The sequence below is a fragment of the Rhipicephalus sanguineus genome, chromosome 10, assembly GCF_013339695.2.
Source record: "Rhipicephalus sanguineus isolate Rsan-2018 chromosome 10, BIME_Rsan_1.4, whole genome shotgun sequence".
Lineage (NCBI taxonomy): Eukaryota > Metazoa > Arthropoda > Arachnida > Ixodida > Ixodidae > Rhipicephalus > Rhipicephalus sanguineus.
Window position 1 is genome coordinate 20,287,179 of NC_051185.1, and position 27,883 is coordinate 20,315,061.

At 44.5% G+C, this 27,883-nt stretch overlaps 2 protein-coding genes across 3 annotated transcripts; one reads left to right on the top strand and one right to left on the bottom strand.

The window, feature by feature from the left end:
* Positions 1-1,468: 1,468 nt before the first annotated feature.
* Positions 1,469-18,200, bottom strand: LOC119407213 (uncharacterized). Of its 2 annotated transcripts, XM_049419774.1 has the most exons (6): positions 17,593-18,200; positions 17,174-17,306; positions 14,999-15,025; positions 11,773-11,880; positions 3,746-3,863; positions 1,469-1,751 (listed from the first exon to the last, which is right to left on the bottom strand). In XM_049419774.1, the coding sequence occupies exons 1-5, from the start codon at positions 17,689-17,691 to the stop codon at positions 3,823-3,825; spliced, it is 408 nt and encodes a 135-aa protein (XP_049275731.1). In that variant the 5' UTR covers positions 17,692-18,200; the 3' UTR covers positions 1,469-1,751; positions 3,746-3,822. The 2 variants fall into 2 exon arrangements, with proteins under 2 accessions (XP_049275731.1, XP_037530016.1); XM_037674088.2 differs by lacking the exons at positions 1,469-1,751; positions 3,746-3,863 and adding an exon at positions 9,449-9,516 and having other exon boundaries at positions 17,593-18,197.
* A 4,865-nt stretch (positions 18,201-23,065) lies between these two features.
* Positions 23,066-24,022, top strand: LOC125760160 (uncharacterized protein K02A2.6-like). Its single transcript, XM_049419899.1, has one exon. It carries the CDS (start codon positions 23,066-23,068, stop codon positions 24,020-24,022), a length of 957 nt encoding a protein of 318 aa, XP_049275856.1.
* The last annotated feature ends 3,861 nt before the right edge of the window (positions 24,023-27,883 follow it).

The window sequence follows — 27,883 nt, forward strand, 5'->3', positions numbered from 1 at the left end:
CGACATGCACGATCAGACAGAGAAAAGCCAATTCTTTGCTTGACAGAGCTATAGATGGAGACCTTCTGCATTACACCCCCCTGTGGGTTTCTTGGATTCACCCAATTTCTGTGACACATACCCCTTTATAATGATAGTTTTCCGATAGGCTGCGCAAATTTCTATGGCACATACCCGTTTGTTGAACTAACCGGTGCCGTCATTTTTAGTGGACCAGCAGCGAGTAGTGGGATTAACCCAATTTCTGTGGCATATAACTGATAGGCCACACAGGATAGGTTGCATATGGCTGCCTTAGTTTTGCTAATAAAAACAGAGAAAGCATAGCTGTGTATAGTACAGCATAGCAAGTATAGATTATTTGACGGATGGGTTTCGGTGCCACCATATCAGGCTGTAACCTTGCCCTTTTATGTCTTTAACAACTAAATGAACAGTGCTGCGGTGGACGCATGCACATAAAAATGGTTGGGTTGGTGCATTCAACGTTTCCCCTACCTTATCAATTCACGTCACGATATACAAAAATATGTAAACATTTGTTTAAAGGGACCGACAACCGCTCAAAACATGAACTGAGATAACCCCACTAACAGAAGGATTGTCTATTGTACTGTCTAAAACAAACCCTGCTTTTCTCATGAAATGTGGATTTCTACTTTTATTTCTTCACTCAAAATGACTTTTGGCTCCACTGGTGGCAAAAAAGGGAACGTGCACATGTACCTATCACGTGACCTTTTACTGGTGTATGCTATTGTCTCTATATCAGTGTTGAAATACAGCACACTTTCTATTATAATCTTCTTTACCGTAAAACGTGCAGATATGGATAAGTTTGCACTGAGCTTTGCTTGACGTATGACCCGATTCTAATGAGCGGCAGCATGAACGTTGTTAGCCGAGGGCCTAGCGGCACCTGCCGACGTGTTGGAAAAGTACAAAGAGCACCTCGTGGCCTCCGAGATTACCTCCGGCGACACGTTGCCGAACTAATTGCGGAGGCCCCGAGCGCCTAGCTTGCGAGGCAGTAAAGAGATCTTACGTGAAGACTAGCGTTCGCAAAACTTATTCTACCTGCTTTTTATATTCCAAAACGGTCGAAAATGTTAATGTGAAGGTGGTTAACCACAGTTTCGCCCACTCCTGTGAAGGCAAAACCTTGGGCATAATTCGAGGAGGGCTATCGGCATTGCTATTGCTTCACAGAGTTGCTGGAGGACGTGTATGTACAGTTCAGGGGCTTTTCAGATTGAAAAATACTGCTAATAAAATAACCACACGCTTGTGGGATTAACCACTGCAGCTGCAAACACTACGAAGGGTGAGCTTTCTATGGCGGCGTAAAAAACTGGGTCGAGAAAAATCTGTCTTCAGTCCCTTTAACAGCCCAAGGTGGTGGCGCCTACACGTCTTACGTAAAATTCTATAGTTTGCTTCCCGGTATGCCAGTCCCGTGCCACACCAGTCTCGTCGCTACTGCTACGCCATCGCCATGCTCCGGACAGGTCGGACGAGGAGATGAATGACATCGATTGGTTCTAGCCAACCACACTGCTGTCACCAGGCCTGCTGTCACTGTTTATTTTACACAACACGCTATGTACAAATTTCAATGATCGTGTCCACGAGCCAATGGAGGAGCTTGTGCGCCCAGGGCAGAAAGTCCAGATGCACATGCAGTGTGACCCTAACATGCTGATGCTGGTCACATCGGTGGACATGTATGTGCACTTGATTTCGATGTAACTCTGAAACGAAGACGCACAATTATCAATTACGTCTGGAGGCAGCCTCATCTTATGTAATTTACATCATCAAAATTGAACGCCCGAATAGAGGCAATACCGAAACTGAGCATGCCAGAAGCACAGGAAATGCCGCAACCATGTTATGTCAGACCGGAACTTCCCGTGACACATTTTGAAAAAAAGGCGCGCCGCAGAAGAATGTGATCAGGAAAAATGGCAAGTTGTCTGAAATAAGTAAGCTCTCGTTGAACGGAACCTGAAGGTTTAACAGGAGTTCCGTTTACTGAGAGATGAAGAGTGGTGCAGACAAATCCAATCATATTAGAGGCAGTAGTTTCATTTAAAGGGGTCATGAAGCACCCTTGGGCTTGTTGAAAAGACACAACCTGCGGAAAGCTGACACGGCTATGAACTGCTCTGCAAAATATTACAGTCGTGCGCGCCGCGTAAAGGCCACAAGCGGAGCGCGAAGTTGCTGTTTCCTCAGGCGCCCTCTTTTCAAACAGAAGCCGGTTCTCACTCTCGTCGGTGGGCGGGGCGTCTGCACGTTGACGTCGCGGAGACATAGCATGCTTATTGGCCGATAGCCAGATGAGATGCGCTTCTTGCCACGGGGTGCCGCCACTTGCCCGTGCCGCGCTCCTCAGTCTGCTAACTTTACACGGTAGCCGCACTCGTGCGTGCGAATCACAGCAGGCGAGCGATCGCGTTTCATGACGCGCGCTGACGTAAGTTTTTACCCCAGTGCTATCCCTCCCTGTCTAGCTTCCAGTGCGCTCGTCGCCACGAGAAAAGAGAGAAAGCGCAGAGAGCGTGCGCCAAACCCCCGTAACTCCGCTGATTCTTGACGGATTCGAGAAATTTTTGCGGCAATCGATTCGGGAGGCAGTAAACTCCGATACTAAGGTCATTAGATCATTACTTGGAAAAGTGGTTCATGACCCCTTTAAGCAGCAGTTCCGTTTATGAAATTTCTAGTCTACTGTACATGCATGGACTTCTGTACTTTTTCTGTACTTTTTTTCTGTACTTTTTTCCGTATTTCTAGTCTACTGTACATGCATCGAGTGTGCCGTTTAGCACTTACGTTATTAACTTTTTTTGTGACACTGTACATTCTGTGTGGCGATCTTTTCCGGCATTTAAAGAAAGCACGTGAAACATGAAATGAAACTACGTGACCATGCTCACATGTTTACCGTACTGCAGTGCTCTCAAGCAATAGTATTTGTGCAAAACCACCGTGTGGTTGGACCGTCAGCCTACCGCTTATCGGGAATGATGATGCTCCCATGCTGTGTGCAGCCATATAGAATGCAGATGCACCAAGCCGCAGCCGCTAACTTAGCCACAGTACGCATGCACAGCTGTTTCGTTTGACGTATGGTTGAGAGAGCTGCAACACCATGCCGGATGAGTGCAGTCATGTGGTTTTATTTCATGTCTTCGGGTCTTTCTTGAAACGCCGGCAAAAATTGCAACATAGCATGCACGCTGGCACGCATCAGTTTTAGAATGTCCTCTTCAATTAATTTTAACACATCACAGACACAATATATTGAAAACATGGCGTTGTCTTGCCGAAGAAGTTCATTCGGGTACATGATAAAAAGACAGACTGATAGAAATCAGATCAATGGTTCCAGAGATATCTCTAGACTAGCAGCCTCACCAGCCAAAGTCATTTGGGAAATGGGTTTCAAAAGTTTGAAACACACACCTCATTTTCTAGATAGGCCGGCTAGAATATTAATGAGTTATTCGATTGTGGTTGACCCTGTACATGTATGACGTGACCAGACGGCATGTCCGTATCAATGGAAGCCAAGTTATCAAGGTTCCACTTAATCCCAGTTAAAATAACAGCCTCTTGAATACGAACACAACACCGACAACAGTAACAAAAGAGATCTCAAGCCAGCACATTCAGTGCTAGCTCCTTTGTTCACACTAAATGGCATCAAAAATGTCTTTAAAATGTGGCATATCTCAACCTTGCTAACTATGATGGACGGTGCCGACTGGGGCATGATCTCGAACAAGGTTTTGGGCAGCATCAAAATCCTTCAGCTCAACCAAGAATTTGTGGCCGTTCCTTTCTCTTAGCGTCATCTGCAAAGATGAGTATATTCCGCGAGTACTTTTGCCGTCTATTTACACAATACCATAACATGCCCTAGCTGCAAACAAGGCATACTGTATGAAGACCGCAGGGAAGGTGATATGTCTCAATGAACAAACAAAATAGGGCAAAAAGAAGTAGTTCATTATTACACCCAAAATAAACACACAGACCACTAAGGTGATCCCATTCATTCCTACAATACATGTAAGGAACGGCATCAAAATAAACCTTTCTTGGATAGTGCAGAGGAAGAGATTGCATAAAAAAAACAGCCACACACGAGAGCTAAACCTCAATTCTATAAAGAAAATGGCATAATGAACATGAACTGAGATCATAGCACACAATCTTGTTCTAAGTATTGGTAATCATAACTGACGTACTCTTACTAGGTTTTAGTAAAGCATTTAATTATATGTGCCATACTAAACTGCCAAAATTACAGCTGTGATAGGCAATGGAACCAAACTGGAAAGAAGCTTCTTATCTCAACAATCACAATTTGTCATCATTGTAAACATGCAATCTGCTTTTCGACCTATTCAGCAATAGGTACACTGTTATATATATTTTTTTATATCAAGGTTATTCGTAAACTATGCAGAGAACTAGGCAGGAATAATAATTAGGGCCACATTATGTTCAATAACACACCAGCTAAAATTAGTGAATGGTGCAATAACTGGCAAACGACCGTTTCTACACGAACTAAACAGTTTGAGTGACAAACAAGAAAGAAAAGAGTACCCATTAATTTTTCCTTACACACTTATTTAACAGCAACCTCTTTAAAGGGACCGACAACCAATTTTCACAGTACCTGTTCTCTTTAGCACAAGGAAAGCTTAGCGGCCAGAGTGTCCAATCATGGCATGCTAACGGCGGAAAACAGCGTCAAGCATTTATAATCAAATTTTTCTATTTGCAGCAATTATGAAGCCGTATACACACAACACATACGCAAAAAGTGGGAGATGAGGACGGGAGCGCTTCGTGTTTGTCTGCAGTGATTTGCTGCGCGTGCATGCGCTCCACACACATATCCCGTGACTCGACATGTTCCACTAGTCGCCAGCGAAGGCACCGCCGCTTCTCAGCGTGCAGAATTTTTTTTTTTACCTCGTAAGCAGCATGGAATTGAGCAAGGATGGATATTAATATGCATGCTCTTATTCCGAGTGCTAATTGTGGTGCACACCATAATAGCACCAAAAGAAAATAGCACCAAAAGAAAAAAGCTCCACTGCTTCCTTAGTTTTCACACTAGCGCGTAGCTGCCCCAATTTTCTTGTTTGCGCAGTTCGTCAGAAGTGAAAGCATCTTCATTTAGCATTAACGTCCAAATGTCATTCGGCACCACATATTACTAGTGCTACCTTTTGTTTTACGAAAACGCTTCTCAAGAGGTGCCTGCGGCCGGCCCCAACTATAGGCAATGCAAAACGCCGAACCTGCATGTGCTAATGCTGTGTGGCTCACGTTAACTAAAACTAACACATATGATGCAAAGCATTCCTGGAAATCAGTTTTGTTCACAGAAAATACAAGCGCGTGCTTCACCTACTCTTTTACTAACACAAGCAGGACTTGACACCACTTTACCTCTGCTAACATATTGAGCTTGTCTGAAACTTCTCTGCGTAATACAATGCAACCGACTAAAAGTAGATGTGTGCAAGTTAGCTTTTCCAACCTTGCATAGCTTCTTAAAACCAGCCCTATACACCAACCAAGTTGTAGTGTAATAATGTTGCATTTCAGTTTTCTTTTTCCCTTCTGTTGTCTGCAAGTGTAATTGGAAGACTTAATAACTAGGCAGGAAAAAATAAGTTTTATTTGCTAGTTATTGCGAACACTTTAGGCAATATTTACTTTTGTTTTCTTCCCTTGCTTTTCTAACATTGTGATAATCTATACTCAGGTGTAACATGAACTGTACCACTTATGCTACTTGATGTTTTAAATATGCACATCGAACCTGTTTCTTGGAATTCCATATTGGAAACTGGTTGTACATACTGTTTGTTAGTGTTGCTCATGGTTTAGATTTTTGTACCGATTGTACATTTTTGCATAAAACATGTACGCATGTGCAATCATATTTGCATCTGCTATGGTCAATATATACAAGACTGGCACTATTGTAAATAAATTTCTGAACTTCATAAATTGTACACGGGATTCAAAATTTCACAGGTTACGAATCTAGTAACCACTCACTCCATGTGGGGAGATCTTTTGGTGGATCTGCTCCGCCTTTCCCTCATTCCACTGATACTGCGCTTTGATGTATTCTTTCAGCTTTTTCGTCCCACCTGATGACCCAGCCTGCGTAGAAAACGAGCAATGTGCATTATTATTTACCAGGCGTCTAAAACTTCTGGAAAATACTCTCTTAAAAGACGTGTCTATGGAGTCATGAAGTGTTAATGTTGCTGCATTGGTTCAGTAGTTTCTTTGATCTTGTATATATTTTTTTTCAGCTATTATTTCATGACAAAAATATTTGCATTTGGTTAATTGCTGCATAAGAATGGCTTTCTTGATTCTCCACATTAGTCTAAGTAAAGAGAAAGTTTTCTTTTTCACAAAATTCATGCGTACTCTGAATGGCAGCATCAGCACCCTGTGCACTGATGATGCTGGAAAAGAGCTTACTGGTACACATTCTTCAAAAACTCAGTCGAGAACTTCGAAGGCTATGTATTCCAGCGAATGTGAATGTAAATTGCGACCATTTGCACATTCCTTGTGGTAGCAAATAGAAAATTTTTAGAAGACACGACCCTTGGATCCATAAACTACTGGACAAAGCAAACCAGCATCTTTCGTTACATCCATAGATTCCCGGATGCAGTCTTTTACAGCGAAAGCTGTTATGAGGTCACAACAAGGGCGTTTTTTTGCGCCGTAGTTGTCCATAACCGCTAGTGCACGGGGAGGGGGGGGAGGAGATAGAGAGAGAGAAAAAAATTCCAGGATGGAACGGGATCCGAACCCGGGCCCTCTGCGTTTGGAGCCCAGTATTCTACCTCAGAGCCATGCCGGTGCTTGAAACTGCTTTGCAAAAAGACCCTTTACAGGCTTCATGTCAGGAAGGATCCAAATTAACATATGTAATGTAGCGTGGTAGAAGAGTAAAATAACAAATAGGTGTCACACAATGCGAATTGCGCAATGAGTGGGTTGTTGAATGCTTCCAACCCATTACAAAGGGCTCTGCCATATTTCTTCATCATCAGCCACAGTATCAACAAAGAGCACATAATGCCTTATGTGTTTAACGGGTACCATCGTTCTCCGCAGAATGACGAAAAAAGGCATTGTGGCTACTTACCTACTTCACAAAAATGATTTATAGCATAGTGGGTTCCTCGCAAGTGCACTTCTATTGGTTGCCAAGGAAGCCCATTAGGCCCCCATGATCCATTTCCTCAGGGTCTCAATAAAGCTCTTTCCCTCTCTCTCTAACTATTTCTGACGTCAACGTATGCTATATAGCGTTGTGGGAGAGTGAAATAACGACCGGGCGTCACACAATGCGAATTACGGAACTAGTGCGCCGTTTAAAGCTTCCAACCCATTACAAAGGTCTCAGCCATAACTCTTCATCGTCGCATCAACAAAAGTGCACATAATGCCTTACAGATGGTATCTCGCTTCTTTGCAGAATGACGAATAATGGCGTAGTGGGTGCTTCGCAACTTCACAAAAATTATGATTTGTGGCATAGTGGGTATGTTGCTAGTGTACTTGTATTAGTAACCACAAGAGATTTTATAATGGGCTCTAAAAATGCCGCTCTTCCAGCTTTCACTGTGACCGTGCTGCGCTTTCCGCGCAGGCCTGGCGTTTTTTCGTATGTTCTGTTATTTTGGAAACAAGCAGCAATGCATGAGATTTCTGAAGCAGAAGACTGCGCAGAAAATACTCTTAAACTGAAATATTTATCTGTCAACAGATTTTATTCCAGAGCTGTCAGTGTTTTGTGATGTGCTCTGCCCATCGTAATTGCATTTGAGAGCAGACAGTAGGATCCATAGTAGATTTAAGTTAGGGGAGGCCATGTTAGAGTTTCCTATAGATACACTAGAGGGAACTTTGGCGCTAGTGTTTATGGGAGCTGCAGTGCATGGCACTTCAGCCAGCATGGGAATGATGGGTAGTACACCGATTTGTCTAAACTTCGTTTTTTCGGCTCCATTTGGCTCCACGTTGCCTGCACCCACTTTGTCGCAAGACAAAGTTCAGCAAAAGTCAGCAGTTCCACTTCACCACTTTAACGTTTTTAGGCTCAGTAATTCAAACCTGGTCACTAAGTTCACAACAGTCCATTCTTTTATCCGAAATTAACGCCAAAACACAGCAATAAAGAAAGCCACAAGTTCGTTTGTAGCCGTAAGTACGAAGACTAGGCAAATCCGTGTACAGCCCATCATTCCCTTGGCGACTGAACGATCACAGTGCCAGAGTTCCCTCTAGGTAATTGCAGGAAACTCTGTGGTATGAGAGGACCTGGGCTTAGTGCAAGCATCTTGCACTAAGTGCGACTGAGTAAAACGAGGTGCCACGAAATATTAAAGAATACTTTATCTATTCATTTATGTCTGGAGGCAACCTCATCCTATGTAATTTACATCATCGAAATCGAAGACCCAAGGAGAGGCAATAAATAAACAGAGCACGCCGGAAGCACAGGAAATGCCCCGACCGTGTTATGTCAGACCAGAACTTTCCATTACAGATTTAGAAAAAAGGTGCGCCGCAGAAGAATGTGGTTGAAATACATGCATGGACTTCTTATTCATTGAGTGTGCTGTTTCGCACTTATTAACATTTTTGTGACATCGTACATTCTGTGTGGCGACCTTCTCTGGCATTTAGAGAAACCCTGCGAAACATGAAATGCAACCACGTGACCGTGCTCACATGCTTATCATACTGCAGTGCTCTCAACCAATATTTGTGCAAAACCACTGTGTGCTCGACCGTCAACCTACCACTTATCGGGAACGATGATCCTTCCTTGCTGTGTGTGGCCATAAAAACTGTGACATGCCGTGAAGCCAATGCATAAAGCCGCAGCCGCTCACTTAGCCGCAGTACGCGTGCACAGCTGTTTCGTTTGAAGTATGGTTGAGAGAGCTGCAATACCGTGCCGGATGAGTGCAGTCATATGGTTTTATTTCATGTCTTCAGGTCTTTCTTGAAACGCTGGCAAAAATCGCAACGTAGCATGCATGTTGGCACAAAAGAATTGGATCAGTTTCAGAATGTCCTCTTCGATTAATTTTAACACATCACAGACACAATATATTGAAAACATGGCGTTTTCTTGCCCAAGAAGTTCATTCGGGTACACGATAAAAAAGAAAGACTGATAGAAATCAGATCAATGGCTTGAATACGAACACAAGAACCAACAACAGTAACAAAAGAAATCTCAAACCAGCACATTCAGTGCTAGCTCCTTTGTTCACACTAAATGGCATCAAAATGTCTTTAAAATGTGGCATATCTCACCTTTGTTACTTTGTTTAATAGTGCCGGTTGGCACATGACCCTGCACCAATTCCCCGCTGCCCCGGCGTTCTTGATCTCCACATTAAACCTGTGGCCGGCAGCGTCGCGCACTATCATCTGCAAAGATGAGTATTCTGTGAGTACTTTTGGCGTCTATTTACACGATACCATAACGTGCCCTCGCTGCAAACAACCTGTCAGGCATACTGTATGAACACTACAGGGAAGGTGATATGTCTCAATGAACAAACAAAAATAGGGTAAAAAGAAGTACTAGTTCATTATTACACCCAAAATATACACACAGACCACTAAGATGATCCCCATTCCTACAATACATGTAAGGAACGGCATCAAAACAGATTTTTCTTGGATAGTGCACAGGAAGAGATTGCATAAAAAAAAAAACAGCCACACACGAGAGCTAAACCTCTAGACTATAAAGAAAATTGTGTAATAAACATGAACTGAGATCATGGTACACAATCTTTTAAGTACTGGTACTGACGAACTTACGTACTCTTACTAGGTTTTAGTAAAGTATTTATTATATGTGCCATACTAAACTGCCAAAATTCCAGCTGTGATAGGCAATGGACCCAAAACTGGAAAGAAGCTTCTTATCTCAACAATCACAATTTGTCATCATTGTAAACATGCAACCAGCTCTTCGACCTATTCAGCAATAGGTACACTGTTATCTTTATTTTTTTATATCAAGGTTATTCGTAAACTATGCAGAGAACTAGGCAGAAATAATAATTAGGGCCACATTATGTTCAATAACACACCAGCAAAAATTAGTGAATGGTGCAATAACTGGCAAATGAACGTTTCTACACGAACTAAACAGTTTGAGTGACAAAAAAGAAAGGAAGGATTATCCATCCCTTTTTCCTTACACACTTATTTAACAGCAACCTTTTTAAAGCGACCGACAATCAATGTTTACAGTACCTGTTCTCTTTAGCACAAAGGAAAGCTTAGCGGTCAGAGTGTCCAATCATGGATGCTAACGCGGAAAACGGTGTCAAACATTTAAACATTTATAATCAAATTTTTCGATTTGCGGCGATTATGAAGTCGTAAACACACAACACATGCTGCAAAAAGTGGGAGATGAGGACGGGAGCGCTTCGTGTTTGTCTGCAGTGATTTGCTGCGCGTGCGTGCACTCCACACACATATCCCGTGACTCGACATGTTCCACTAGTCGCTGTGAAGGCACTGCCACTTCTCAGCGTGCAGCATTTTTTTTTTTTACCTCGTAAGCAGCACAGAATTGAGCAAGGATGGATATTAATATGCATGCTCTTATTCCGAGTGCTAATTATGGTGCGTACCATAATTAGCACCAAAAGAAAAATAGCACCAAAAGAAAAAAGCTCCACTGCTTCCTTAGTTTTCACACTAGCGCATAGCTGCCCCAATTTTCTTGTTTGCGCAGTTCGTCAGAAGTGAAAGCATCTTCATTTAGCATTAACGTCCGAATGTCAACGGCACCACATATTACCAGTGCTACCTTTTGTTTTACGAAAATGCTTCTCAAGAGGTGCCTGCGGCCGGCCCCAACTATAGGCAATGCAAAACTCCGAACCTGCATGTGCTAATGCTGTGTCGCTCACGTTAACTAAAACTAACACATATGATGCAAAGCATTCCTGGAAAGTCAATCAGTTTTGTTCACAGAAAATACCAGCGCAGTGCTTCACCTACTCTTTTACTAACACAAGCAGGACTTGACACCACTTTACCTCTGCTAACATATTGAGCTTGTCTGAAACTTCTCTGCGTAATACAATGCAACCGACTAAAAGTAGATGTGTGCAAGTTAGCTTTTCCAATCTTGCATAGCTTCTTAAAACCAGCCCTATACACCAACCAAGTTGTAGTGTAATAATGTTGCATTTCAGTTTTCTTTTTCCCTTTTGTTGTCTGCGAGTGTAATTGGAAGACTTGATAACTAGGCAGGAAAAAAAATAAGTTTTATTTGCTAGTTATTGCGAACACTTTAGGCAATATTTACTTTTGTTTTCTTCCCTTGCTTTTCTAACATTGTGATAATCTATACTCAGGTGTAACATGAACTGTACTACTTATGCTACTTGATGTTTTAAATATGCACATCGAACCTGTTTCTTGGAATTCCATATTGGAAACTAGTTGTACATACTGTTGTCAGTGTTGTTCATGGTTTAGATTTTTGTACCGATTGTACATTTTTGCATAAAACATGAACGCGTGTGCAATCGTATTTGGATCTGCTATGGTCAATATATACAAGACTGGCACTATTGTAAATAAATTTCTGAACTTCATAAATTATAGACAGGATTCAAAATTTCACATGTTACGAATCTAGTAACCACTCACTCCATGAGGGGCGATTTTTTGGTGGAGTTGCTCCGCCTTTCCTTCGTTCCATTGATAATTCGCTTTGATGTATTCCTTTAGCTTCTTTGTCCCGCCCGACGACCCAGCCTGCGTAGAAAACGAGCAATGTGCATTATTATTTACCAGGCGTCTAAAACTTCTGGAAAATACTCTCTTAAAAGACGTGTCTATGGAGTCATCAAGTGTTAATGTTGCTGCATTGGTTCAGTAGTTTCTTTGATCTTGTATATTTTTTTTTTTCAGCTATTATTTCATGACAAAAATATTTGCATTTGGTTAATTGCTGCATAAGAATGGTTTTCTTGATTCTCCACATTAGTCTAAGCAAAGAGAAAGTTTTCTTGTTCACAAAATTCATGCGCAATCTTAATGGCAGAATCAGCACCCTGTGCACTGATGATGCTGGAAAAGAGCTCACTGGTACACATTCTTCAAAAACTCAGTCGAGAACTTCGAAGGCGATGTATTCTAGCGAATGTGAATGTAAATTGCGACCATTTGCCCATTCCTTGTGGTAGCAAATAGTAAATTTTTAAAAGACACGACTCTTGGATCCATAGGCTACTATACAAAGCGAACCAGCATCTTTCGTTACATCCCTAGATTCCCGGATGCAGTCTTTTACAGCGAAAGCTGTTATGAGATCACAACAAGGGCCGTTTTTGGCGCCGTAGTTGTCCGCTGCCGCCGGTGTCCGTAACCGCTATCGCACGGGGGGGGGGGGAAGAGAAAAAAATTCCAGAATGGAACGGGGTTCGAACCCGGGCCCTCTGCGTTGGAGCCCAGTGTTCTACCTCAGTGCCATGCCGGTGCTTGAAACTGCTTTGCAAACAGACCCTTTACAGGCTTCATGTCAGGAAGGATCCAAATTAACATATGTAATGTAGCGTGGTAGAAGAGTAAAATAACAAATAGGTGTCACACAATGCGAATTGCACAATAGGTGGGTTGTTGAATGCTTCCAACCCATTACAAAGGGCTCTGCCATATTTCTTCATCGTCATCAGCCACAGTATCAACAGAGTGCTCATAATGCCTTATGTGTTTAACGGATACCATGGTTCTCCGCAGAATGACGAAAAAATGGCATGGTGGCTGCTTCCCTACTTCACAAAAAATATGATGATTTATAGCGTAGTGGGTTCCTCGGAAGTGCACTTCTATTGGTTGCCAAGGGAGCCCATTAGGCCCCCATGATCCATTTCCTCAGGGTCTCAATAAAGCTCTTTCCCTCTCTCTCTATTTCTGACGTCAACGTATGCTATATAGCGTTGTGGGAGAGTGAAATAACGACCGGGTGTCACACCATGCGAATTACGGATCTAGCGCGCCGTTTAAAGTTTCCAACCTATTACAAAGGGCTCAGCCGTAATTCTTCATTGTCGCATCAACAAAGTGCACATAATGCCTTACAGATGGTATCTCGCTTCTCTGCAGAATGACGAATAATGGCGTAGTGGGTGCTTCGCAACTTCACAAAAATTATGATTTGTGGCATAGTGGGTATGTTGCAAGTGTACTTGTATTAGTAACCACAAGAGATTTTATAATGGGCTCTAGAAATGCCGCTCTTCTAGCTTTCACTGTGACTGTGCTGCGCTTTCCGCGCAGGCCTGGCGTTTTTTCGTATGTTCTGTTAATTTGGAAACAAGCAGCAGTGCACGAGATTTCTGAAGCAGAAGACTGCGCAGAAAATACTCTTAAACTGAAATATTTATCTGTCAACAGATTTTATTCCAGAGCTGTCAGTGTTTTGTGATGTGCTCTGCCTATTGTAATTGCATTTGAGAGCAGACAGTAGGATCCACAGTAGATTTAAGTTAGGGGAGGCCATGTTAGAGTTTCCTATAGATACACTAGAGGGAACTTTGGCGCTAGTGTCTATGGGAGCTGCAATGCATGGCACTTCAGCCAGCATGGGAATGATGGGTAGTACACTGATTTGTCTAAACTTCGTTTTTTCGGCTCCATTTGGCTCCACGTTGCCTGCACCCACTTTGTCGCAAGACAAAGTTCAGCAAAAGTCAGCAGTTCCACTTCACCACTTTTAACCTTTTTAGGCTCACCAATTCAAATCTGGTCACGAAATTCACAACAGTCCATTCTTTTACCTGAAATAAACGCCAAAACACAGCAATAAACAAAGCCACAAGTGCATTCGAAGCCATAAGTACGAAGATTAGGCGAATCCGTGTACTACCCATCATTCCCATGGTGGCTGAATGATCACAGTGCCAGAGTTCCCTCTAGGTAATTGTAGGAAGCTCTATAGTGTGAGAGGACCTGGGCTTAGTGCAAGCATCTTGCACTAAGTGCGACTGAGTAAAACGATATGCCACGAAATATTAAAGAATACTTTGTAGCTGCAGCATATGGTTTCAGGGTGCCTACTTTGGAAGAAACCTCATTTTGCCGGCTCATGTACCGCTGTATGGTGAACCCACCTAGAGAAAAGAAACTCAGAATTGTTGCGCATACAAACCGTGGCAGTGAACCTCAATTGGTCCGCGGGAACACTGCCGACCATATATGTCCATGACCTTCATATGCCGCGACAGAAAGACTTAGACCACCGCAGAAAGAGCAATGGTAAAATGGACCACATGCAACCGCTTGGCAATGCTGTTGCTAATATCTCTCAGGAATAGTCATGCCTAAAGCAAACGCTGGACTGCCTTTAAAATCACGAGTTTTTTTTGAAAAACAAACAATGTACTTAGAGTCCTCTTTTACTACGCACTGATTTACCCAGCTAGATATTTCTGTCGAAGGTGTGCACCCTTAAAAATACCCTAGACGGTTTTGGCGAAATTGTACGATTGCAGTGAGCTGGTAGCACAGGTTTTCGGTCATGAGCAGACAAATTCAAACATCATGTGTAAAGTGTGTAAATTATTACAAGGCACTGAATGAGTGCATCCCTACAGATCGCTGTAGTGCTGCCAATAGTCTCTAGTCTAGACCACGGAAAGTTGCATTGGTGATTGTAACAAAAAACAGCGCAAGAAGACTGGGACAGAAATGGGTGCACACACACGAGCGTTGACTCACAAGTGATTTGCATCGGTGAGCAATCTGACACGGGCGATTTATCCGATACACTGACGTGGAGGGTAATTCTGCCAACTCTATTGTGAACAAATGTTTATAATGGATTAACACCTAACAAATTGTATATAATGAATACACAAACTGCTACACTTACTTTGCTGGTGGTTGCCATAATCCTTGTCTGAAACGAAACAAGATCACATGAGAAATTGGGGCATGGAATTGCTAATCAAGCACATATTCCATCATATCTCATAGTCCTGCATAACTGTACACTAAATAATCAGAGCAGAGAAACTACCTTGACTGAAAAATAAAAACAAGGCTAGTGGACTGCATTAGCACGAAGTGGGATAGCAATGCAAGTACTATCATCATCAGGCAAACAGCATGAGGGAGAGCTTTCTTTGAGTGGCTTTGAGCAGAAAGTCTACTGTGCTTTTGTGGCTCAGAATCAGGAGGCGATTTGCACAGCGCTGCGACTAAGCTTTTCATGCAATTAGCAATTCAATTCGTGCAATTAGCGTGCAATTCATGGTGGCGATGTCACATCTAGTGTCAACTTGGGAGTCTATCATAAAACAGTTCACACACACAAATACAAAAGAGGAAGTAAGAAGAAAGAAGGAAGTTCTTGCTTTCTTCTTTTGTATTTGTGTGTGTGCGCGCTGTTTTATGATGAAGTTCGACGAACTCGCCCAAATAGCTACTTTTGTGAACTTGGGAGTTCCGTAGACGTGCCAACAGCAAGCATGGCAAACAGAGCTCAGAAAAAACAAGGACTCATCGCTGAAAGATATTGGCCCATCTCGTGAGCTTGTGGGGCAAAAAAAAGAAAAAAGTGGAGACACTGACAGACTAGAACAATGCTAACTTGGCATGACTTGCTGCAGTATCAGCACGAAAGCTTCTGCAAATACATGTAGCGACCAGATCTTTCATGTAATCTAATGAGCCGAGAACGGCAGGTGAAGTGACAAAATCAGGAATTTCGCAGGCATAAAACGGGATTCAAATGGAAGCAGCTCGCGGATTGGGCAAATTGGAGATCATGAGCGAGGCCTTAGCCCTGCAGTGGGCATAAAATAGGCAAATGATGAAAGAATGCGGGTGTTTTTATGTGTTGAAACCACAAGATTATGGGGTGCACCGACGGGAAATGCGGATCGCTTTCGACCACCTGGAACTGTGTAATGCGTGCACAAACCCAAGTACCCGGGCGCTTTTTGTATTTTGCCCCAGTCGTCGAAACAGAGCCACTGCGGCCGAGCACCAGAGCTGCGTCCTCGAGCTGGAGAAGCGCGACACCTTATCGGCTGAGGTGCCACGGCAGGCGCGGTGTCACGGTGCGTGCAGGAGGTGGTATACTGCCGTGCATTATATAACAGTGCTAAATTCATGCTGGAAAACTCGCAAGGCGCCAGATACTTAAGTGGAAATCTAGCCGGAAAGGGTCAGCCATGTTCGAACCACACATCTTGTGTCATGAGCCATGGAGTTTCTCACAATAACACCTAGAGGGAAATCTGGTGCCACCGTCTATGCAAATTTCTTAAGGGGTGCCGTTGCGGCGATGAGAATGATGGTATATGTGTCTGTGAGGCTTGTGTTGGCTGGTGTTGAGCGAGGCTTCGGTTAAAAAGCAGATACGACTGCACAAATAAAGCTTCCTTGGAACAAAACTTTTATAAATGGATCTTATTCACGCGTATTATATTCTAGAATAAAAGTCCACCCAACTGTACGGCATAACCAAACAATGAAAGAAAGAGACAGACGACAAGCAGTCGCAGAGCGAACACTGGCCTTGTCTGCCTGCCAAGTTTAGCGGCCGTTTAGTTACTTTTTACGCTTCGTAAAATTGTGCATCAACGCTCAAGTTTCCAAAGTTAAATAACCAAAGTTAAATAAAACTCGTTTCTGTGCAATGATCAAAAATAAATAGCTTACAATGCATTTTTTTCCGTATGAAATCAACCGTTTTGATGCAAGGAATGCGTTGAAAACAGACGTGTCTTCGAGGTGTCCGGGCTCTTCGTGAATGATGCCAATCTGAGCCAAGTCCGAATCTCAAGTATCCCAGCATTCCCATGCATACAACAGCTCGCAGCACCACTTTTCCCTCTAAATAAGAGTGAGAAACTGTGACACAAGCCATCACTATCAGTTTCGTTCCATGCTATCACTTTTATGCTAATATGCACTCATCTTCGCATAAAAAATTACAATTATTCTAAGGTGAAACACCACAGCAGAAATTTCACTTCTTTTTTGTCTTTGAACTTTTGGCATGCAGCATTCCCTCCCACCAATGACGAAAATATCTTACCTATGGGGTTGTCGACCACCTGTGCGACAATGTGCCCAGCCGCAGGGATGATGTCGTGGAAAAAAGCGTTGAAGTTCATCTCATTCGATACTTCGGCCAGTATACTCTCCTGGCCTGCCCATTCGAAGGCCACCTGCAAAAGAAGGCTTTCTTTTAGCATACGAAGTTTTACGACATAAGCTAATGCTTATCTAAGCAATATTTATTCTACACAAGGTCATTAACTTTTATCTTTGCCGAAGCAAATTAGAGGACCGTGGCAATTAAGTGTTGTTGAAGGTAGCACATGCGCTGGTGGCTTGATAAAATGCAATAGTGCATTTCTTTAAAGGGGCTCTACAACACTTTTTTCGCACGGTCAGAAAATGCTGCTGATAGGAAGGAGCGAATTTGCAATTACAACAAATGAGAATACTTACGCCTGTGAGATCAGCCATGTTCTGCAGGAACGCATGGATGTCGCCGTTCCAAGCAATTGCAGCGGGGACGAATGTGGCAAAGACGACAAGCTCCGCCATGCCTGAAAATAATGGCAAACAGGAACAACATCAAGCAGCAGCACAACAATAGCCTGGGAACATTGTAAGGCCAGTGAATTCTGCCAAGTTGCTCAGGAATATTTTGGCACTTCTTTTGCCAAGGCCGAAAACAGCCAAAATGAAATAGTGAAAATGTTAAGTTAAATGTTATGCAGCCTTGAAGCCATTTTCCACTAGCTTGTTTTCGCAAGGCCTTGTTCGTGTTGCTGAACGACGGCGGAGGCTGCAGTAAAACCGCAGTAACTTCGATTTTGCCACGCTTCTGGCCTTTGAGCTTTGCTCCAGATGCTGTCGTGCGGGCGAACAAGAAACTAGAAGAGCCAGGGTAGGAGCCAGTTTGTTGCGCTTAGTTGACATTTGCGACGTGCTGCTAGAACACCAATAAATATGGCTGATTGGGCGTGTTGGTGATTCATGGTACTTTGAAATACGAGCGCGCGAGAGGGATTTTTCGGTCGGGACCCGTCGAAATAGCTCCGGGTCGGTCGAGCGAGCCGTCAAAATTGCGCCGACGAGTTTGCCTTGCTTATGGTCGCTGTTGCGTATTCTGAAACTGAAAAATGACCTTGAATAACAAAACACGCGTACTATTCGCTGCCGTTCATGAAAATTGAACAATATCATAGCGCACAAATTTTCACATGGCGTTTGAAAAATTATTCAGTCTCTGCCACAAAGAACGGTTAGCAAGCATGAGCACGAGACCCAAACGCTGTTTGGGTTTCGCGTTGGGGCTTTGGGGACACTAATTTGAATTTAGCGGGAGCGTCAAAGCCAGCTCCAAAATCTTTGCGTCAAACACGCATGGCGGCACCAACTGAAGTGACGGCTCTCAGCGTGCACTAAATTGGGCTCGAAACGTTGTAACGCCAGAAGTTCGCAAGTTAGCAGAGTCACTGCAGCTACCGCCTTCTGTCGACTAACGTGTGTAATGGAGACTGGCTCATTATAGACGCCGTTGACCTGGAATTCGATAGCCGATTTCTCGACTCGTAGGTGCAACAGGGAAATGCTTCGGCTAGGCAAGAACAACGCCTCTTTTCTTTTTTTTTTCTTAAGGAAAGGTCGCCTTGGTCAGGACCACGGTGTAAGAATTATACTCTTTATGTGAGGACACTCGCGAGACGCGATCGACCAGATAAAGTAACAAAGCCGAGAGCCCGTCAGACCGCTGACGGCAGCGGATACCTACCGGCGGGATGATGCAACTTCAACACAAAAACGTGTTCCCGTAGCAACTGGCGCTACGCGGGAAATCATTCAGAAACGCTCCTCGAAACGCGTTCGTGCTGCCTTGGCACAGCCTAAAGGCAGCGCGTTCGAAACGCGTTGAAGGCGGTGGCAAGTCAAGTTCAAGTGAAGGAGCGTTTCTGAATACGGGGGTTAATTTCGTAGTCAGCGAACGCGTCTACGGGACGCCAGCAAGTCAAGTAGGAAACACATACAGCGTTTTTCACGAGCGAAAAACAAGACATGCAGCCGGCGAACGCGCTCTGCATGCAAGCCGAGAAGTGTCCACACCTAAACAGTCTATATCTACACCGTAGTCAGGACGCAATCGGCAAGTGTAAAACCCTATTCGAAAACTCCTTGCTCCTTCGTGCCCCAACGCTAACACCCGCAAAGCTCTTTGGGCACTTTGGGGCTCCAAATTTTTGGAGCCTCTATTCGAAAACGGCGTTTGCGAAGAGAGCGAACGGAGCTATTCGCTGCAATCGCCGCATGCGAAATGGCCGTTATGCGGCCTCGCTCTAAAATTCAGAGCTGTAAACGCAACCTTTGAATCTCATTATCGTTTAGAAAAACCGTACCTTGGTCTCGTCCTACCTAGGCGCTGACAAGGCGGTCGCGGTAGAAGCCGGTCGCGGTAGAAGCCGGTCGCGTTGACCTGACGTGACTGACTGAGCACCGCAAGCGAACGCTAGGCCCTAAAGCAGCACCAGCTCTGAACGCGCGTTTGTCCTCCGCTGATTGGATGTAGTGGCTGGAGCTACGCGCGTTTGTCGTTGATTGGTTGGTTGTTTGTTTGTTTGTTCCTTTTTGTTGGCTCGTACCCACTCCTCAGTAATCTGGCACAACTACGGCGTCCCTCATAGTCATATCGTGGTTTTGGGCATAGAGTTAATATACTGACTCAGTATATTAACTCTATGGTTTTGGGACTTTAAAACACCAACAATTATATAACCCACCGCGAGGGATCGGCCATGAAACGGACGGTACCTTATTTTAGAGATAAAATTGTTTTACAATTTAAATATGTTTAGAAATGTATAGTTTACAAGGTAACTCATTGGTATGACCACGGGGGAAATATAATGACACAAAAAGTGAAATTAGATCAACTTAACATTCAATTCGTTTTGTATAATGTAGGAAACCACATACAGCATCGCGAACGTTCCTGTGGCTAAAGCCCATTCCGGCAGCACCAAAGGAAAGAACCACCGGAAGTGATAGATTTAAGCCCATCTTTGGAGGGGTTCATCTAGAAATCCTTTTCTTTGATTTGTGAACAATATGCATATTGAAAAGAAATGAAGCACTCTCGTTGCAATAGAAGCATAAAGGTGACTGCACCAGACCAGACCTGTGTAGGTAAAAGTTCAGTAGGGGAACTTCGGCATCGTAGTGTGGTAATTTATATTGCTGCCCTTCTAGTGGAGCACCATCAATTTTTCCAAGGATAATTAAGATGTAGTAACTCGAATATTGACAAAGGAGAATTAGCAAAGTTATCTGACCTGGGAAACTTTTCAAATTGCGCCAGAGACAAACACCAACGTCGGCAATATAGAAATTATGGGAACATCACGTGATGCTACTGCAAGGGCATCCGCATATTCATACAGGGTTAAACCTTTGTCACCTGGTACCCGCACCAAGCGAATAAAATGTAAATGTTTTGGGACAAGAGAATAAAATACTTCCAAGGTATTTGACAAATTAGAAATCAGGACACAGAGCCTCAGCGACGCGAACTGCACAGGCGACGCGGCCGTCCACGAAACGCGCCCAAAGGAGCCAGCTGCGTCCAGAGATGGCGTCTGTTACCGCTGCAACGGTGAGCACAGTTCTAAAACTAGCAAATTTCGTTATGAAGCTTGTCGCTGTTGCAAGAAAAGAGGCCATATCGCTAGAGCTTGTCGCTTCAGAAAAGAATCGCCGTCAAGTCATAATCAAACTGCGGCACAGAAGCGAAAAAATCCGGCACGGAAGCAAAGTCAGGCAAGCAGACCGTTGCACGAAGTGGAAGAGCTTTACTCTGTTTACGAAGTTCACGAGTCAGAAATATTTATTGCCACTGTGCTCATCCAAGGGAAAAGAGGTGCAGATGGAAGTAGACTAAGGAGCGTCTCACTCGCTGGTTAGTCAAGAAACGTGGCGAGCAATTGAAGGACGCGCAGGCAAAATTCCGCTAGTCAGTACCGGAACGCAGCTTGTGACTTGGACGAAAGAGCCACTTGAGATGCTGGGAAAAGCAATAGTCGAACTGCGTTTCAAAGAAAAATGTGCAAAGTTGCCTTAATTTACTAGTGGTGAACAAGCAAGGCAGTATATATAGTATTCTTGGAAGAAGTTGGTTCAAGGCTTTAGGAATTAAAATTCAAGGAATAAAGAAAATATCTCATGAGTCAGAAATGCTTCAGCGATTTCAAGAGGTCTTTGCGAATGATCTTCCAGGATGCACTCAAGAACCAGTGCACACTGATCTAAAAAATGAAGCACAGCCGGTGTTTTTGAAGAGCAGAGCAGTACCGTTTGCCCTTCGAGATGACGTGGCAGCAGAGATAGACAGGCTCGTTAAGCAAGGCGTGTGGGAGCCAGCACAGTCCTCTACATGGGCAACCCCCATCGTCGTCGTGAGAAAGCGAAATGCTTCCGTACGCTTGTGTGTGATTATCGCAGCACGGTGAATAGGGCCGTTCAAAGTAGCGTTTATCCCTTGCCCACAACTGATGAAATCCTAGCAACGCTAGGGCCAAGCAAAATTTTCACGAAGCTGGATTTGGCTCAGGCCTATCAACAGCTTGTTGTGGACGACGCATCAGCTGATGTCCTTACAGTAAACACTATGAAGGGCTCATTTAAAGTGCGCAGACTGCCTTTTGGCATTACCGTAGCGCCTTAGTTGTTCCAGCGCACCATGGACACGTTGTTAGCAGGAGTATCGGGAGTCAAATGCTATCTCGATGACATCTTAATCTCAGGAGAGACGCCAGAACAGCACGCAGAACGCCTAGAGGCAGTGCTCACCCGGCTACAGAACGCACGTCTGCGGGTGAACAAAGAAAAATGCGAATTCCGCAAGTCGAGCATTGAGTTTTTGGGTCATGTGATTGATGCTACGGGCATTCATCCTTCTACAAGCAAAGTGGACGCGATCCTGAACGCACCGACGCCGTCATCAAAGAAAGAACTGCAATCATTCCTTGGGCTAATTAATTTTTATAGCCGATTCCTAAAAGGAAAAGCAGAAGTCGCGGAACCACTTCACCGCTTATTGGACAAAGACAGTGCTTGGAGCTGGAATAGCCAGCACGACCGAGCCTTTGTTGCGCTGAAGAACTTGTTATCGTCAGAAGCAGTTCTTATTTCGTATGACCCGAAGCGAACAATTGTGCTGTCGTGCGACGCTTCACCTGTTGGAATTGGAGCCGTGTTGGCTCACCGGGAACAAGATGGCACAGAACGCCCAATAGCATACGCGTCTAAAACGCTTGGATCGAGCGAGCGAAAGTATGCGCAGATTGACAAGGAAAGCTTAGCCATTGTGTATGGCGTAAAGAAGTTCCACCAATATTTGGCTGGACGTAACTTCATTGTTACGACTGATCACCAGCCTCTGCTGGGATTGTTTAACAGAGAGAAACGCATTCCGGAAGTTGTTTCCCCAAGAATGCTTCGTTGGATTCTTCTTTTGGCTGCATATGACTACACCTTGGAATATCGACCAGGTCCCCGCAACAGCAACGCTGACGCATTAAGCCGTCTTCCAGTACCGGGACGCGAAGACGAGACGCAACCACCTGGTGACGTGTTGCTGTTGGACGCTGTGGAGTATCCACCCTTACAAGCGTCTGACATCGCGGAACTCACGAAGAGGGACTACATATTGCCCACGGTGAAGAATTACATTCTCTTTGGTTGGCCGACAAAGTTTGACGACGATCTTGCGGCTTTTGCAACAAGAAAGAACGAGTTATCTCTGCATCGGGATTGCATCCTCTGGGGAAATCGAGTGGTCATACCTCAAGCAGCAAGAAATAATGTTCTTCGTTTGTTGCACGCAAATCATCCTGGCATGACAGCTATGAAGAGTCAAGCAAGATCGCTAATATGGTGGCCGAAAATGGACAAAGAAATCGAGGAGTTTGTGCGTCACTGTGAAAGATGCCAAGTGAACCGTCAAAGCGATCCAAAAGAACCAGTTCACTTCTGGGTTAAGCCTGATCAACCTTGGAGCCGTTTGCACATCGACTTTGCCGGACCAGTACAAGGCGAAGTTTTGCTCGTCGTGGTGGGCGCATTCTCCAACTGGGCTGAAGTGAAGATTATGCCTTCCATGAAAACTTCGGCAGTAATCTCAGCTCTGCGTGCACTGTTTGCCACTCACGGAGTTCCAGATGTTATCGTTTCCGACAACGGAACCGCATTCACGAGCGAGGAGATGCAAGCGTTTCTCAAGCTTAACGGCATCCGCTCAGTGTTTACAGCACCTTATCACCCTTCTAGTAATGGAAGGGCCGAAAGAATGGTGAGGGAAGTAAAAGAAGCGTTGAAGAAACAGTCGGGAAACGACACCCAGTGCAAGATATCCCGTTTCTTATATAAACAACATACCACCCCACATTCAGAGTCTGGAAAGAGCCCGGTGGAGATGATGATGGGAAGAAAATTACGTTCAGCATTAGACAAGCTGCACCTAGTCCGTCAGCACTCCACCTCTGACATCACTGTGAAAGGATTTGGTGTAGGAAATTCGGTCTACGCCCGATGCTTCGCTGCGGGACCGCGATGGAAGTTGGCTGAAGTAATCAAAGTGAAGGGTCCTGTCTCCTATCTAGTTCGAATGGCAAATGGAGACGTGCACCATAGGCATCGCAACCAACTGAGGCGTGCATGGCCGACGGAGAAGCCTTCAGAGTCACTACCTGACTACCACTTCCGGCTTCCTCCGGTACAATCACCTGTCGACGTGGAGCCTAGCATCACCAGCCCAAGTCCTCTCTACACGCCCGAGGGACCCGAGCTGAGAAGATCTACACGAACTCGTAGACCAGTCGTTCGTTTTGGCTCCAGTGTTTAGAGACATTGTGTATATATTTAAACTTAAAAGGGAGGAATGTTAGGACGCGGCACCAAACGCCGCTCTCTGTGTTGAGATGCACGTGCGCCACGTGCAAATGACGTCATCTGTTAGCCGCTATTTATCGGAACGCGCAATAAACCTTTGGTTCTGTTGCTGAGCGTCTGGCTCCGAGTCACGTCCATTACACAGTGTTGAAATACAGCACACTTTCTATTATAACCTTCTTTACCGTAAAATGTGCAGATATGGATAAGTTTGCACTGAGCTTTGCTTGACGTATGACCCGATTCTAATGAGCGGCAGCATGAACGTTGTTAGCCTAAGGTCCCTGTATTTATAAAGGTAGCGACAACTACACGCGCGCCCTCTCGAGTGGTCCAAGGAGCAGCGATAGCAGACGACGCGTCGCTCGCTCCCGTGCATATTGCGGGCGCGTGAAACCGAACTCGATGCTCGCTTGAACCGCTAACTTATTAATATTTGTGGCTTAAGTTGCTCATCAGTTATCAAACTACAGGGACAATAACTTTAACGAGCACCGGAGCATGTTGAATATTGAAATAAAACGCGTGCGTTTCCGAAGCAGATTCCGAGCGGGTTCCCCACAGCAGCAGTAATGCAGGGCATTTATTTTTTTTTCTTTGCATATTTTGACATTCAGCGCAACTTAACGAACAGGTGGCGTTTGGGTGAGTTAAAAGTGCTTGTTTTCAAGCTCGAATAAAATAGGCAGGTAGTCAGCGTACTGCTACTTTCGGAAACTTCATCGGGCACCTAGCGCTCTTGTATTGCGTAGCGCAAAATACGCGCTATTATTGGTTTGACTGTGTTTGTCAGTGTTCGGAAGTCTTCCCACGGTTACACGGTATTTTTAACTAAGCTTATTTTGTTTATACTCTAAGAGGTTCACTTAGGAGAAGAGGGGATATTCCTCATGCATTACTCTCTTAGGAGAAGGGCTGATATTCCTCAAATTCAGTTGCACTGCATTTGAGGAATATCAGCAACTTGAGTACCTTTCAAGATTTCCCTGTGAGCTTGTAGTGTTGAAGCCACCTCGGTGAGAAAAACAAAGGCAGCTTTATTGGATTCCGAGCAATTTAATGTTAGAGATACGGGGCGTGACTCTCAATTGACTACTGCGCAAAAATCTACGGCATAAAGAATGCCGAAGCAATAATAGCGTTGCTGAGATAATGCTCATGCATATGCACGAACAAAAGCACGCCGGCCAGGCGAAAGGCTGCTTGAAGTTATAAACATTACAAAATCACTTACTTCGCATATCCGGGTGTTTTCTGTGGGCACAAATTTTTTGCGACTGATTTTCTTGGGCCTTACTTCAGCATATATTTTTGTCACCGCGAGGAACCGCGAAGAAAAGCTTTTTTCTGTCCTCCGCGCGGGGAGGCAACCGAAGGCATAGAGACCCGACATACTAGCACGTCACGCTCCAAACATTAAATTCAAACGCGGAATTCCTGCGTCCACTCAACTATAGGTACATAAACGCTTCTAGTTTGCAACAACAATGCGACAGAGGCGCGTGAAGTACTCTCTACCTGCTAAAATCACCCCACTCCACGCTTGAAAACAGTGATCCGTACCTATCGCCGGCACAGCGCTGCCGCCGCTGGACCCTTTGGGCGGGGCGCGAAGGCGAAAAGGTCACGTGTCGCCAACCGACCTATCGCAGGGCGCGGCGGCTGGATCAAGACCTTTCGCTACTTTTGAAAGATAGAGGGACTTTATGTTAGCCGAGGGCCTAGCGGCACCTGCCGACGTGTTGGAAAAGTACAAAGAGCACCTCGCGGCCTCCGACATTACCTCCGGCGACACGTTGCCGAACTAGGAGGCCCCGAGCGCCTAGCTTGCGAGGCAGTAGAGAGATCTTACGTGAAGACTAGCGTTCGGAAAACTTATTCTACCTGCTTTTTATATTCCAAAACGGTCGAAAATGTCAATGTGAAGGTGGTTAACCACAGTTTCGCCCACTCCTGTGAAGGCAAAACCTTGGGCATAATTCGAGGAGGGCTATCGGCATTGCTATTGCTTCACAGAGTTGCTGGAGGACGTGTATGTACAGTTCAGGGGCTTTTCAGATTGAAAAATACTGCTAATAAAATAACCACACGCTTGTGGGATTAACCACTGCAGCTGCAAACACTACGAAGGGTGAGCTTTCTATGGCGGCGTAAAAAACTGGGTCGAGAAAAATCTGTCTTCAGTCCCTTTAACAGCCCAAGGTGGTGGCGCCTACACGTCATACGTAAAATTATCTATAGTTTGTTTCCCGGTATGCCAGTCCCGTGCCACACCAGTCTCGTCGCTACTGCTACGCCATCGCCATGCTCCGGACAGGTCGGACGAGGAGATGAATGACATCGATTGGCTCTAGCCAACCACACTGCTGTCATCAGGCCTGCTGTCACTGTTTATTTTACACAACACGCTATGTACAGGGTCGACCACATCTAAGCTGAACACCTCATTAGTATTCAAGACCTCATTGAAGCTGTTGTTTAATACATAATTCGGAAAATCATTACTGTGTTTGTCGACACCATGTTTAGCCGTTCTATAACGGGCATTGCACTCGTGAAGTATAAGAAACATTCTAGTTTTACCGGTTTGAATACTAATGAGGTGTTCAGCTTAGATGTGGTCGACCCTGTACAAATTTCAATGATCGTGTCCACGAGCCAATGGAGGAGCTTGTGCGCCCAGGGCAGAAAGTCCACATGCACATGCAGTGTGACCCTTACATGCTGATGCTGGTCACATCGGTGGACATGAATGTGCACTTGATTTCGATGCAGCTCTGAAACGAAGAAGCACAATTATCAATTACGTCTGGAGGCAGCCTCATCTTATGTAATTTACATCATCAAAATTGAACGCCCGAATAGAGGCAATACCGAAACTGAGCATACCAGAAGCACAGGAAATGCCGCGACCGTGTTATGTCAGACCAAAACTTCCCGTGACACATTTTGAAAAAAAGGCGCGCCAAAGAAGAATGTGATCAGGAAAAATGGCAAGTTGTCTGAAATAAGTAAGCTCTCGTTGAACGGAACCTGAAGGTTTAACAGGAGTTCCGCTTACTGAGAGATGAAGAGGGGTGCAGAATTCAAGTATACTAATCCAATCATATTAGAGTCAGTAGTTCCATTTAAGCAGCAGTTCCGTTTAAAATATTTCTAGTCTACTGTACATGCATGGACTTCTTGACACATTTTGAAAAAAAAGGCGCGCCGAAGAAGAATGTGATCAGGAAAAATGGCAAGTTGTCTGAAATAAGTAAGCTCTCGTTGAACGGAACCTGAAGGTTTAACAGGAGTTCCGCTTACTGAGAGATGAAGAGGGGTGCAGAATTCAAGTATACTAATCCAATCATATTAGAGTCAGTAGTTCCATTTAAGCAGCAGTTCCGTTTAAAATATTTCTAGTCTACTGTACATGCATGGACTTCTTATTCATCGAGTGTGCTGTTTAGCACTTACGTTATTAACTTTTTTTTGTGACACTGTACATTCTGTGTGGCGATCTTTTCCGGCATTTAAAGAAAGCACGTGAAACATGAAATGAAACTACGTGACCATGCTCACATGTTTACCGTACTGCAGTGCTCTCAAGCAATAGTATTTGTGCAAAACCACCGTGTGCTTGGACCGTCAGCCTACCGCTTATCGGGAATGATGATGCTCCCATGCTGTGTGCAGCCATATAAAATGCCGATGCACCAAGCTGCAGCCGCTAACTTAGCCACAGTACGCATGCACAGCTGTTTCATTTGACGTATGGTTGAGAGAGCTGCAACACCATGCCGGATGAGTGCAGTCATGTGGTTTTATTTCA